Genomic DNA, 12,803 nt, shown 5'->3' with positions numbered 1-12,803 from the left:
TTTATGTTGGAAATAATTTGGAGAGCTTAATAATATTGATTTCTATTTGTATGAACATTGTTGACAGATAGAAGAAACACAGAATCTAACAGATATGCATATTTCTCCCCTAGAAAGAAAAACAGTGCCTTCATTTTCTCAGTCTACAGTGCCTTCCTTACCGGCTTCTCTCACAACCGTGGAGAGCAAACCTTCAGTTCCACAAAGCCCTCCATCCAGCCTGGTCAAACCTTCCCTAGAGGTGAGACTGTATCCACAGCCTTACTTCCAGGCCAGAACGCAGCAACAAGTACCACAGCTGAAAAAAATTGAGCCACCTCTTCAGTCGCCGGTTAGGCTAATGCCAAAGGTTGTAAGTACTGCTGTTGTAAGCCTTGTTCTCTGCTGTTTCCATTTGCTTCTGACAGAAAGTTTTCATGGTTGCTAAGTGCATGCAATGTAGAGGCACAGCAAAGGGAGACTTAAGGGTTATAATCTAACTGAGCAGTAACAAATACACGAGAGTGTTTAGAATCATAAGATCAACAAGGTTGGAAAAGACCTCCAAGATCATCCAGTCCAACCGTCCACCTATCATCAATATTGCCCACTGAACAGTGTCCCTCAGTACAACATCTAAACATTCCTTGAACACCTCCAAGAATGGTGACTCCCACCTCCCTGGACAGTTCATTCCAGTGTCTGACCACTCTTGGAGAAGAAGTATTTCCTAACATCCAACTTGAATCTCCCCTGACGCAACTTGAGGCTGTTTCCTCTAGTCCTGTGTTAGTAACCTGGAGGCTTACTCACAGTAGCCATATAGTGTTTTCGAATGTACCATAGCAGAGCCTTCCTTGCTGTTTAGTTAATTATGCCTTTTGGTTCACTGGTTATTTGCTTTCTTGGGTCTTGTTTGCTTTCAAGAACTCAAGCTTCTGGTGGACAGAGAAGAGCATGGTAAAGCAATTACAAATAATTTGTATAATGTTATGAACTTTCAGACAGTTTATTCCAGACCAGACTGTTTGCCACATACCTGTGCTTTTTCTGACCAGGAAGATGAAGCACCGCCCAGACCACCTCTTCCTCAGTTATACAGTCCTGAAGATCAGCCACCAGCTGTTCCACCACTCCCAAGAGAAGCCACTGTCATCAGACACACGTCAGTGCGAGGCCTGAAACGTCAGTCGGATGAAAGAAAAAGAGACAGAGAACTAGGACAGTATGTAAACGGAGATTATAGGGTGAGCACTCATAGACCATCTGCACTGTAAGGAACGTGTGAAGCAATAACAGACAGTAGTGTCTGTGAAATATGTGTGCTGCTAGATCTTGTAATGAGAGGGAAGAGAGAGATCTGTATGTTACAGTAATGGCAGAGACAGATTCAGTAATCCAGAAACAAAATTGCTGGGATTTGTTTTAAGACTTCAGACTTGCTGTCTGTGATGTCATTTGAGCCAATAAATATGTTTCCACACAGGTAGAACTGCGTTCATATGTGAGTGAACCAGAACTAGCAATGATAGGCGGTGACCTCAGCCAGCCTTCCAGTGGTGTCGTAACTGTTGATAGTGGATACCAGACATTGCCTACTCGTGGTAAGCCAGGATTTAACGTAGTTGATTTTTAACAGAACTTCTTGCATAGGAGCTTCTCTCTTAGGATTTGCTGGAGATGATCTTTATCTTGAGGTTGTTATTTTTAGGTTAACTGCACAGTGCTGGGAAGTTCTAGAGAATCTGTGATTTTAATGGTGCTATTATGGATTACCACCCTTTGGCAAAGGAGCTTCGTATGTAATTCTTAAAGAAGCAAAAAGCATAGTGAAAAAATGAATTTAGCAGTTAGAATATCTCCTGTATTCACAATTGCTTTTCCTTATTATTTCTGTGTTGTATTCACAAACTCAACTGATTTTTTTTTTTAAAGTATGTGTATTGAAGTACATGTAGAAGTCAGTGAAATGGAAGCAGTAAAGAATAAAAATGCGATGCCTCCAAACACTAAATGTGACTTGTCACTAGGATCTCATTGTGCTGAAGTCTTTTCACCATTTAACAGATGAAGTTAGAGAGGATATTTGGGGAAAAGTAGTTTGTTTTTTTTATCCCTATAACTCTAAGCACTGTTAAGGTTTGTTTTTCTTCATAGATGTGATTATTTGTAAAGTATATATGTTGTTGTACAGCTGAGTTCACCGTATACTTCATTTAATATATGTTTAAAGTACCAAAGTATCATATACTTTTGTGTTTTGATCGTTAGTGACTCAAAACAGTTGTGGTTGAAATGAAATTTCATACCTCTCATGACCTTCTGGGGGAAAAAAAAAAAAAAAAAAAAAAAAAGAGAGAGAAATGTGAACTAAAATAATGAAAATATCATAAGAAAAAAAGTATCTGACACATCTTGGTTTTAAAGCATTTTCTTTTTCCTTATAAAGGCTTGTCTGGATCAACTTCCAGATTGCATCAGTCATCTACCATTTCATCATATGCAACTCTTCGAAGAGATAGGTCCAAGGTAAGTTTTAAAAGAACATCTGAAGACTACTGTCTTGATCTTCCGAATTTTTCTTAAATCCAGAGTATACGTTGCATAGCTGGAGATGGGATTCTAATGCCATGGGAGAGGACCCATCTCCAATGATTTAATACTATTTATTTTCTAATTCTCTTAAATGAATCAGGAAGTAGAAAGGCAACTTACTACATTTCTAATAGATTTATAAAAACAAAGTTTGGAACCAAAATCACCTGTACAAATAGATATTATAACATTGAAATATTCAAATTAATACCAAGCGACAGAGCAAAATCGTCTTAATTTAGAAATAAGGTGGGCGAAAGGTGCTGCTTATTTGTGTGCTCCTTATAAACTTATTAATTCCAACACATTTTTTTGTGTGCCTTATAACTTCTTCAGGAGAGACCAAAGAGTGCCTTGGAACGTTTATACTCTGGAGACCACCAAAGAGGCAAGATGAGTGCAGAGGAACAACTAGAAAGAATGAAACGACATCAGAAGGCATTAGTTCGTGAACGCAAGAGAACCCTTAGCCAAGGAGAAAGGCAGTCTGTTTCATCTCGGTCTTTCATCAGGCCCATTTCTGCAGACATAGGCTCAGTATGTTAGATATGCCTTAAAAGGACTAAACTAGAAATACCTTTGGATTTATTTTTTTTTTTCCTGGCAAGCACTTTCACTTGAGTGTGTGTGATGCTTCTAGTATAATTAAATTAGTGTTATGCAGTATAAAATGAGTTCAGACAGTGCAGCTAACAGACGGTTGGTTTTTTTTTACTAGTAGTTACAGTATATGTAGCAGATTTGGCAGGTAAGTTGGTCAGTGGTCAGTGTGCTGAGTGGATGGAGGTGAGACTCTGTTAGAGCGAATTCAGAGATGCGATTGTTTTTTACTAGAATTGTATTTAGAAAGTGTAAGAAACTTTTAGGATTTTCAAACTGCTTCATAATGGAATGGGCCTTTTAGAATGTTCTTACCACGGTTATTCTTCTTTTAACTTCACAAATTAGGCTGCAAGATAGCTTTGCTAATATTAGGCCAATCAGGTTGTGTGGTTGGTTTTTCTTTTTTGTTTCTGTTTTTAAGGAGAAATGGATAATACGTTTTGAAACCTAATCACACTCATTAGAAACTTAAGGTCAAATTTGTTTCAGTTGCAGCAAGTCCTCCTTTAAAGCTCAACATGTAGAATATTCTAATAAGGCTCAAATCTAAGCTGCTGAAGAAAAGAATTTTTGTTGTGTTCTGAGATTAAATGCTGTACAGAATCGAAGTTTGTAATGATACGTTTTGGATACTAACCAAAGCAATTCCAATTGGTGAAGCTACCCAGTTGCTCACTTGGTGCTAAACCAAGATTGTACTGTAATTGCACTTACGCTGTAGCCTTTTAATTTGTTTTTCATTTGGTCCACTAGAGCTTTAGAACGATCACCTTGTTTTACCTAATTCATTGCACAAGATCTCTTGCTTTTAGATTCGTCACTCATCATACCTAATGCCTCTTTTTGTTTGCTTGTTTTGTTTTTAATTTGCAGAATTTTGTAGTTATTTTAAAATTTCTAACTGGACTACTCAATTTTTACCAGGCTTAATTGCATTTAGTACATGTGTGTCAGTTGCTGGCATTTAAACCACCCCTTATAATATTCAGCCTTTCATTCCCACCGCTCAGTAACACTATTTTACAGCCAGTTCTTTATATTTACTTTCCCAGTAAATATGAGTGCACAACTCAGAGACATCCATCTATTTTGCCTTCTGTTTTGCAATCACAAACTTACTAAAGGTAGTACGTAATACTTGGGAAATATGGAACTACAGTAGAACCATTATTTTCATATTTTAATTAGAGGAACTAAAACTGAGCTTCTGATGTTTCCGAAGTCTGGCGTAACATACACAAGTTGAATTTAAACATTTTTGTGACACTCCTTATTAACATTTGTGACAAGTACTTTATCTATAGATTGGGTGCCATCTTGGTCTTTTTCTTGCTGTAAAGAATTAAAATTGAGTCTTTCAGCCCTAGCAGTATTTTGCAGAGATCATCTCTTGTACCTACAGGGCTTCAAAACGCAAAAAGCATGTTCAATAGCACAATTACTTACAGCATTGCAATTATTTAGCAGCCAAAATGGCAAACAGTTAAATGTATAATTGAAATGCTGCTCAGTATGTAACATTTGCTTAAAACATGCATTGTATGTGTAACTCGAATTTTTAATCAGTCAGCTCACAAGTGTAGAATGGCATTTGAAGTATGGATCACAGCACATGGGCTCATTTGTTATATAAAATGCCTTTTTAATGTAAAAGTGCAACATCAAAGCCAATAAAAATTCTGCTTTGTAATAATGGTTTGATGTTTTTCTTACCTACATAACATAATTTGAAGATGATTCTGTGTATTTGAAGTATACTATGTCAATCAGGCCTGGTTCGAATATGAGTAGAATAACAAGTTTGGAGTGTGAGAACGATAAAACATTTTTCCTCCTTTGAATTCCGAAAAGGAAATCTTAATTTTTGAGATGAAATTGCCTTCTTAGGTATATTAACTTCCTAAATACACATGGAGGACATGTGTCTTTTGAGTGAATATAGAGAGCTTGTGCATGAATAGGTTTCAAGTAGATTTAATAATGCAAGTAGCATCCTGGAGGCTAAGGGCTTCATATAGAGTTCAAACTTCAACCAAAACAAGCCAAAGATGTAATAGAAATATTAGACACTTTTATTAAACATAATGGCATGCTCTCCTACTCAGGAGGTCATCTTATTGTTTTTGTCCCCTTTCTTCCCCACTGCTTTTAATATGTTTCAAGTCCGTACGGTAAAGTCGCTGATACCTGCTGGATGGGGCGATGCTGCAACAGAGCCTCGTTTTTTGATATTTATGAGCAAATGCATTGTTAGGGCTCTTAAGCTTGAGTTTCTATGGAGCTGTATTGTATGTAGCTCTGAAGGGGCTGCTAAGCAATAATGTGGGAACTCTTAAAGTTATGCTGTTTAATTTAACTATGCTCTGATCATGTTATTGCTAAATATTTATCTTGTAAGGAGAATGTGTAAGGTTTTTAATTTTTGCAGGTAGCTGGCATAATAGAGTGTAAAGTAGCTTAGAAGTTATTAAAGTTACTGTTTGAATTTCAGACAAGTTAATGCTAGTACTAAAAATACCAACCTCAATCACTAAGTCTTTTTCTAGGAAGACATGTAGAGTTAACAGGCAGTGATTCTCAGCCTGCAGTATTAATGTCCTTTCTGTGTACTGATTTGCAGTGGCACAGCACTGCCTGGTTAGAGTGCCTAGGACAAGGCTAGCACTCTGCAGACTTGCTTATACTGACATCTGTACTTCTGTGGATGTTTGTGCTGGTGCCACGTTCATCAGCATTTGTAACGTTGTGGTTAATATATGTGATAGAGTTTAATACAGCTGCACACTGTGTATAAAATTAAACAGTACTCTGAAATCCATTCAGCGTTGCTATATCTCCCAGCCAGGAATTGCAAGAAATACAGCAGCATTTTCTCTTTTTCTATCAGTTGAAGAGTTTGCTCTGTGGATTCTCTCAGCAAAATAGCCTTTGCAGACACAGTTATGTACATTGCTGAAAGTTGAATTTGTCAGTGTGGTTGAATGCTATTAATTGTTTTGTATCTATTACCAGTGGAAGCGAGAGCAAGAATTTGATTTGCAGCTACTTGAGAGGGCAATTCGTGGAGAAGACAAGGATGAAAATGAATGGTTAAAAGTTCAGCCAGTAGCAGTAGCGGTGACAGAGACAGACCTGGAGCCTCAAGACTACGATTTAGACATCAGCAGAGAGGTAACACTCATAATTTTGCTTTCTATGTATTCCCCCTGATATTAACCTTAAGTTTTATGTAGTTCATTTTCACCTTTTATTTCAAAAGTGAGCTGGAAGTTCAAACTGAAAGGAGTCTTCTGGGTATTGAAATGAAAGCATACTTTTGGCCTGGCTCTTGAGATGTCTGTAAGGTTTGTGGGGAGAAAAAATGGAAAGGTTGGCTCTACCTTGTGAAATACATAGGCTTCAGGGGGAAAAGAGGTAGTTAGGCAATGTTATATGAGAATTAGAAAAAAATAACATGACAACATAAAGAGTATTTAAAATAAGAAAGTGCTAAGAGGTAAAAGCTAGTTCCACAGAGCCTTGCTCTTGGTTTTGATATGGCAGAAAAGATTCTGCTGGCTTTTCGTGTGACTTGTTCCCGGGGTGAGATTTGCTTCCAGCTCTGGTATCTGAGTGCAGTATTTGTTTGAAATGCGATTGAGCCATCTAGCGGAAAGGGAGGAGTATAGCTAGTGGAAGGCAGAGGTATGTGCTGCATGAAATGCCACAGTGCAGGGAAAGTCGATGAAATTGTTAACAGTAGGAAGACTTGGAGAGTAGGAAGCACTTTGACTGAACAGGCCATCCCTGTTTAATATCTTTATTGATAATCTGGATGAGGGGATGGAATGCGCCTTTGGTAAGTTTGCAGACACTGAACTGGGGGAAGTGCAGAGCTACCTTAGGATAGGAAGGCCCAGCAGAGGGATGTGGACAGATTGATTGCTGAGCTGAGGACAAAATTGTATGAGCTTCACAAGGCCCAGTGCCGGGTCCTGCACTTTGGTCACAACAACCCCACCCATGCATCACTATAGGCTTGGGGCAGAGTGGCTGGAAAGCTGTATGGGGAGGAATCTGGGCCTGTTAGATTTCAGATGTGAGCCAGCGCATGTTTTCTTTGAGACCTCCAGGGCTTGCTAGTCCAAACTAGCAAGAAACATCTGTGCATGTAGACATTTCTGTCATATCTCAATATGACTGAAACAGTCTGAAGGTCTGGGTTTAAAGCTTCTTTCTCCAGTTCCTCAAGTTGTCTTTTTCCTTTTCGTTTATCCATCCTCTTCACCTGGCCAATTCTGTATCTCATAAGGCTATACTTTTTATGGCTGATAAATCCTCTGTTTGCATGAAAACTCTTGTTTTGGAAGTGGCAGGGTGAGCTATTCTCAGCTAGCTGTACTATAAATATACACGTTGCTCCGTGGGGGAGCTGGAGTTGAAGGTAAGGAAATGCCACAAAAAATCCTTATTTTCAGAAAGCATTGACCTAGGGGTTTTTTTTGAAAGGGACTGTAAAAACTTGAGGTTATGATCTCAGTTTTAGGTTATGAAAGACAATTACTTATGGAGTGCTTTGGCACTTTGTGCGTTGCCTATTATTGCTGATCTTCATCACTGAAGGCAAAGCTGGATCCAGCTGCAGAAGAAAAGTTCTCTTTCTCTCACTTTTATTTATTCATGTTTGCTATTTATGCTTTTCAAAAGCAGTCTGTGCTTTGGCTTTCAATGTCCATTTGTAAACTGTGTTCACGTATGTTCATTAGGTGGTTTAGATATCTTCTGTGAAAGAAAATCTTTCTGCGAGGAAACTGATCCTAACACAAAAATCATTGCTAGCTTTTGTGCAATCAATTTTAATGATTAAAATTTTCAACCTACATAACTGTGCATTGAATGTGTTGTTAACTGCACTGTCTTGGTGTATTTGTGGGTCAGTTCCCTGGACAACTTTTGAACACCTAACGTTTCAGATTCTGCAGTCCAGGAATTTCCAAAAGTGTTTATAAATTGGTGGTGTTTTTTTTTTCTGCTGCTCACGGAGAAAGATTATGCAGAATAGTGGTACCTAAATTGAAACTTGAGGCGATACCTCCTCTCACTTACAGGAAATCCTGGAGTGACATAAATACCTTCCAGTGTTCATTTACAATTTCTGGTTGCTTCATCACTCTTGTATATCGTTTCTTCTTCCTATTGCAACAGCTACAAGCAGTGTCCTACTTTGGGCTCTAAAGCTGAGCTGAAGAAAGGCTCCCTATTGATTCAAATTTCTTCTCTAATCCTCTTTAATATTTGTTTGATTTATCTTCTAAAAGAAGGGAAAAAGACACTGTTAAAAGGGCATCAGCTCACTTCCAGAGGGAATGTTTAGAAGCAGGTACATGTATTGACAGTGCAAACCTGTGCTTTATTGTTTTTACTATATTCTTGTGTTAAGAAGATTAAATCTCAAAGTGTTTAAGTCTGGGCTGATAAAACTTGATGCTTGTTTTTGTTCCACAGTTGTCAAAACCTGAGAAGGTTGCGATTCCAGAACGTTATGTTGAATTGGAGCCAGAAGAACCTCTTTCTACAGAAGAACTGGCAGCAAGGCAGCGTAAAGCAGAGAAGATAAAGAATATTCTTACTAAATCAAGGTCGGTTGTTTTTTGATCTTACACAGAGGTTGGTGTTAAACACTGGAATTAACTTCATGCAACAGTCTATTTCCTGTACAATTTAATTACGTGAGCAGGGAAAATGCACACAGAATGTATGTATTGTACTTAGCATACTTAAAGTTCCTTTTTAAAGCCAAGTGTCAGAGATTCTAGTTATGACAGATTTTGCATATGTCCATTTTCTTGTTTGGAGCACCTTAAAATAGTAGCAAGTTGTTACTACACAACCTGTAGGTGAGAGTGGGGAGAGGCAAAGGTGCAGATCCAGCCAAAAGCAGGATAAAATTTGGCTACTTCAGGCTAACGTAGAGGCAGCTGAAACATGCATTTTCTTGAATGTGGTTACCTCAAGTACCTGTAGTCTCCTAGAAAGAATGTAAATGAGTCTGAACATGAGGACCATCACTTCCTCTCGACAGTAACAAGAAAGGTTATGAACAGATACAAAGAAATAACATTTTTATAGTGCTTTCCTGTAAATAACTTGTTTACTACAAAGGACTTTCAGGTGTACTTAAGGCTAAGCAGAAATTGTGACTGATGTGTTAATGGCTGCAATTACTTGTCTTTGTTTGCCATAGTTAAATACAGTATCTAACACTGCTTCAAAGGAATTCAGCTGAATACGGAGCTTGCCATATGAGATCCAAACACTACTGTATGAATTGAAGCTTTTTCTTTTCTGCACAGTGGGCTCTTCTTTATGTTTGTAAATGTTAATGTTGTTTTGCACTTTCCTGCTAGTATGCACAATCTACAGCCTACTGTTGCCCAGGACAAGCACAACTCAGTTGATTTAGATTCACAGCTCCAAGAGCAGGAACGCATCATTACCATATCATACGCTTTGGCTTCTGAAGCCTCTCAGAGGAGCAAGGAGGTAGCAGGTAATACTTAGTTATTTACCAACTAACAGCTGTGTCTTATATAAGCAGCTATCTGCTCATAAAGTTGTGTGTGGTTTTTGCTGAACTCCTGGCCTAAGAGAACTTTTTAGCAATTCATATTCAAAACATTCATATTCACAATAGCAGAGTGCTGTCTATAGATAACATGAAGAGAAGTTAAGGTTTATGCTGAGCATTTGACATTCAGTGGGAGAATATACTGTGATCAGAAAGTTTGGAACTTGAAAACTCACTCCACTAATAGCACTAAAAAAGTAATAGTTCCAATGAATTCCCTATAATTACATGAAATGAGCTATTTCTGTACTCATTTTTAAAAAGTAAACTGGTCCCTTATTTTTAAAAAATGGATTTATATATACACACCCTTCTTAATATATATATATATATATATATATATATATGTATATTTAAAAGAGAGATGCACTGGTTTCTGTGATTCAAAGTATAGTAGAACCACTTGCAGCTTGAGACAGCAGGCTAAAAGTCTTAAAATTGGTATTGGTATATTTCTGTTTGGTGATCAAGATTAGGGACCAGAGCAAGACAAGCACGCATGAACTCTGCTTGATGTCTGGAGATTACTAGACCTGTTGCAATATGTTAGTTAAGATGATAATTTCACTCTTGATTGCTTTATGGTTGAAATAAATAAAAAGTGTCAACAGATTTGTATGGCACGGTAATAGATGCAGCAGTTATTCTAGCCAGTACCTGGGCAGCCATTTATAACTGGCACTGCTCACTGTTCCAATGGAGAACAGAAATAATGGAGTCTTAACTATGATGGAGAAAAGTGTGCCCATTTCTCATCTGAAGCTGTCAGTTTAAATGGATAACACTTGCCACAAAAGCCCTCAAGACTTTCCCAGTAAAGACAGATTATTCTAGTATCCAGATACGTAACGTGCATCTGTAATAACAGACTGTGGATTGGATATGGCTGTATACTCACAGATTCAGTGGCAACTGAACGTAAGGGGAATGCAGTTTTCAGGGGAAGGGATACATTTTCAAGTTAGGAATCTTGAGACGAAGGAGAGTTTCAATGGGTGATTTAACTGACTTGAAGGAATAAAAGTGGTTCACTGGGGAGGGTAGACAACAGAAATAAACAGAATTGTAAGGTCCTGGAAGCATTTCAGAAATAGCTTTTCAGATCCTCAGTCTTCTCCACAGGCATTCTGGTCACAGTTCTAATAACGAGGTCCTTGGTACTGTAACACTGACTTTCATGTTTTGGTTACGGAGAGGGACTTGGGTGTTTCAGGAGGTATGAACCAACACAGCATTTTGCCATATGAGTTCTAGCTTCTTCTGGGGAAAGCTAACACTCTTGCTTGAAATTATTCCAAATTTTGGAAATTCTTAAAAAAGCAATGAAGCAGCCAGAGTAGTTTAATTTTGACTGATGGTGTGCAATCCATAAAAAGAATTCAGGATTTTGGATTATGGGGCATTTTATGATAATCTAAAGTGATTTAAAATGAAAATAATGTGATGCTTCGCACAGCTGATTGCACATTCTAATTTATTCCAATTTTACATATTCCTTCACATTTTGTTCTTTGAATTTAAAATATATATTTTTTGAAGTTGCTTTTTGCCAATGAAGCAAACTGTAGCTGAAAATCCAAACCTACATGTCCAGATTTTGTATCAAGATTTGCTTTGAAAGACACTCAGGCTTAACTCCTTACATTTTTCTTCTGTGAAGCAGATAACTAACATTAGGATGCTGTGATAATGCACTTCACTTTCAGTATAGATTGTGCATTTGTCTAATGTCTGTCACGTGGCATTGTAGAGTTCCTCTGAGCTAGTAGGAAATCCACCTCCTAAATAGAAATCCTGCCAAGAATCTGAAAGATTAAAGTAAGATGTGCACATTTTATGAATTCAGTTCCTGAATTGTGTTTTTTTGGAAACCTTTAGCCTTCTAAAATGAAAAAGCAGAATTTAAGACTATTTCAGAATTATTGTCTTTAAATTACTCTGCTTTATAGACAAGAATATTTTTATTCTATTTTATTTTTTATTTTGAAGTTTCAAGCTGAGATCTGAGAATTGATTTATTGTGCACTGCATTACATAAAAAGTTACATATAAAAATATTTTTGTTTGTGATTTTCTTAATTTCTGCTTTTTATCTGTAACCGATGGAAAGCTGAGAACCTGTACAACCTCAGAAAAATCTCAAAACCAAATTATTAAACAGCGGTGCCCTTCCAGATCTGATTTTAAAGGCAGGATTTGATTAGGGTGCACGAGTGTTGTGTGTTCCTTAGTACGTTCCAGTCATAAGGTAATTGTCCAACTTCTCATCAGAAGAAGAATGTTCATTTGCATAATTTAATGTGACTAATAGAAATTCAATTCTAAAGCAATTAGAAATGTTGTTTGTGTTCCATGTAACTACAATAGTGTAACAGCTCGCTGCATTACTAATCAGGTTCCTTATTCATGTGTTAGAAAATTGAGGTGGCTCTGTTTTAATGTGAATGTTTGATTGTGCAGCCTAATTCCTGTATGTGATCCCTTCTAGCTCAGCAGTTGACCTATCCACCCAAAGCACCCTCACCTTCTGTACCACAGCCACCTCACTCTCCCTTAAGCAATGGATTTCACTACACATTTGTTTAAACACCTTAAAAGTAAGAACTAACTGCTCTTGACATGTCTGATTTACCATTGTATCTTCGCTGTGGCTTGCTGAATTTTTAACACCTAAATCAGATCCAAATCAACGCATGCATCCATTTCTCAGAAAACTTTCATTCTTGTATAATAAATATTGCTTCTAATGAGCTAACACAGCTAATAGTCTTCAAATAACTGCTGTAGCTTTCCAGATGAGGGACTTCCATGTCCTCGCTGTGGTGAAGGAAAGAGGCGTCTACACTCTTGGTAGCGTGGGGCCAGATTTTCAGCCACATTTGTACTCCTATGGCAAGTGTTGCATACAGCTGTGGCTGCAGCTGAGCTCTGAAGGCAGTTTTACCTGCATGTGACCTGTACGTGTACACTTGCTGCACAAGAGAATTGAAAGTGCAACCAATGTTGTTTATACGGGGGG

General features: G+C 37.7%; 1 protein-coding gene across 8 annotated transcripts in view; it reads left to right on the top strand.

Moving 5' to 3' along the window:
• Positions 1–12,803, top strand: part of PLEKHA7 (pleckstrin homology domain containing A7) — a 140,059-nt gene that overhangs the window by 124,488 nt on the left and 2,768 nt on the right. For 5 of the 8 annotated variants that reach the window (XM_042814690.1, XM_042814687.1, XM_042814692.1 and 2 more), the window contains 9 exons: positions 114–352; positions 1,038–1,226; positions 1,466–1,583; positions 2,429–2,508; positions 2,911–3,111; positions 6,190–6,348; positions 8,662–8,795; positions 9,564–9,706; positions 12,273–12,381. In XM_042814690.1, the coding sequence (XP_042670624.1) occupies positions 114–352; positions 1,038–1,226; positions 1,466–1,583; positions 2,429–2,508; positions 2,911–3,111; positions 6,190–6,348; positions 8,662–8,795; positions 9,564–9,706; positions 12,273–12,370 (1,361 nt within the window). In that variant the 3' untranslated portion in view covers positions 12,371–12,381. The remainder of the gene's footprint in view (positions 1–113; positions 353–1,037; positions 1,227–1,465; positions 1,584–2,428; positions 2,509–2,910; positions 3,112–6,189; positions 6,349–8,661; positions 8,796–9,563; positions 9,707–12,272; positions 12,382–12,803) is intronic. The other 3 variants (XM_042814688.1, XM_042814689.1, XM_042814693.1) reach the window with 3 other exon arrangements.

This window comes from Centrocercus urophasianus, unplaced genomic scaffold, assembly GCF_019232065.1.
Source record: "Centrocercus urophasianus isolate 14NV4802_14NV808 unplaced genomic scaffold, USGS_Curo_1.0 seq_14, whole genome shotgun sequence".
Classification (NCBI taxonomy): Eukaryota; Metazoa; Chordata; class Aves; order Galliformes; family Phasianidae; genus Centrocercus; species Centrocercus urophasianus.
Note: the sequence above shows the minus strand (reverse complement) of the source record. Positions and strands in the feature narration are given on the sequence as shown.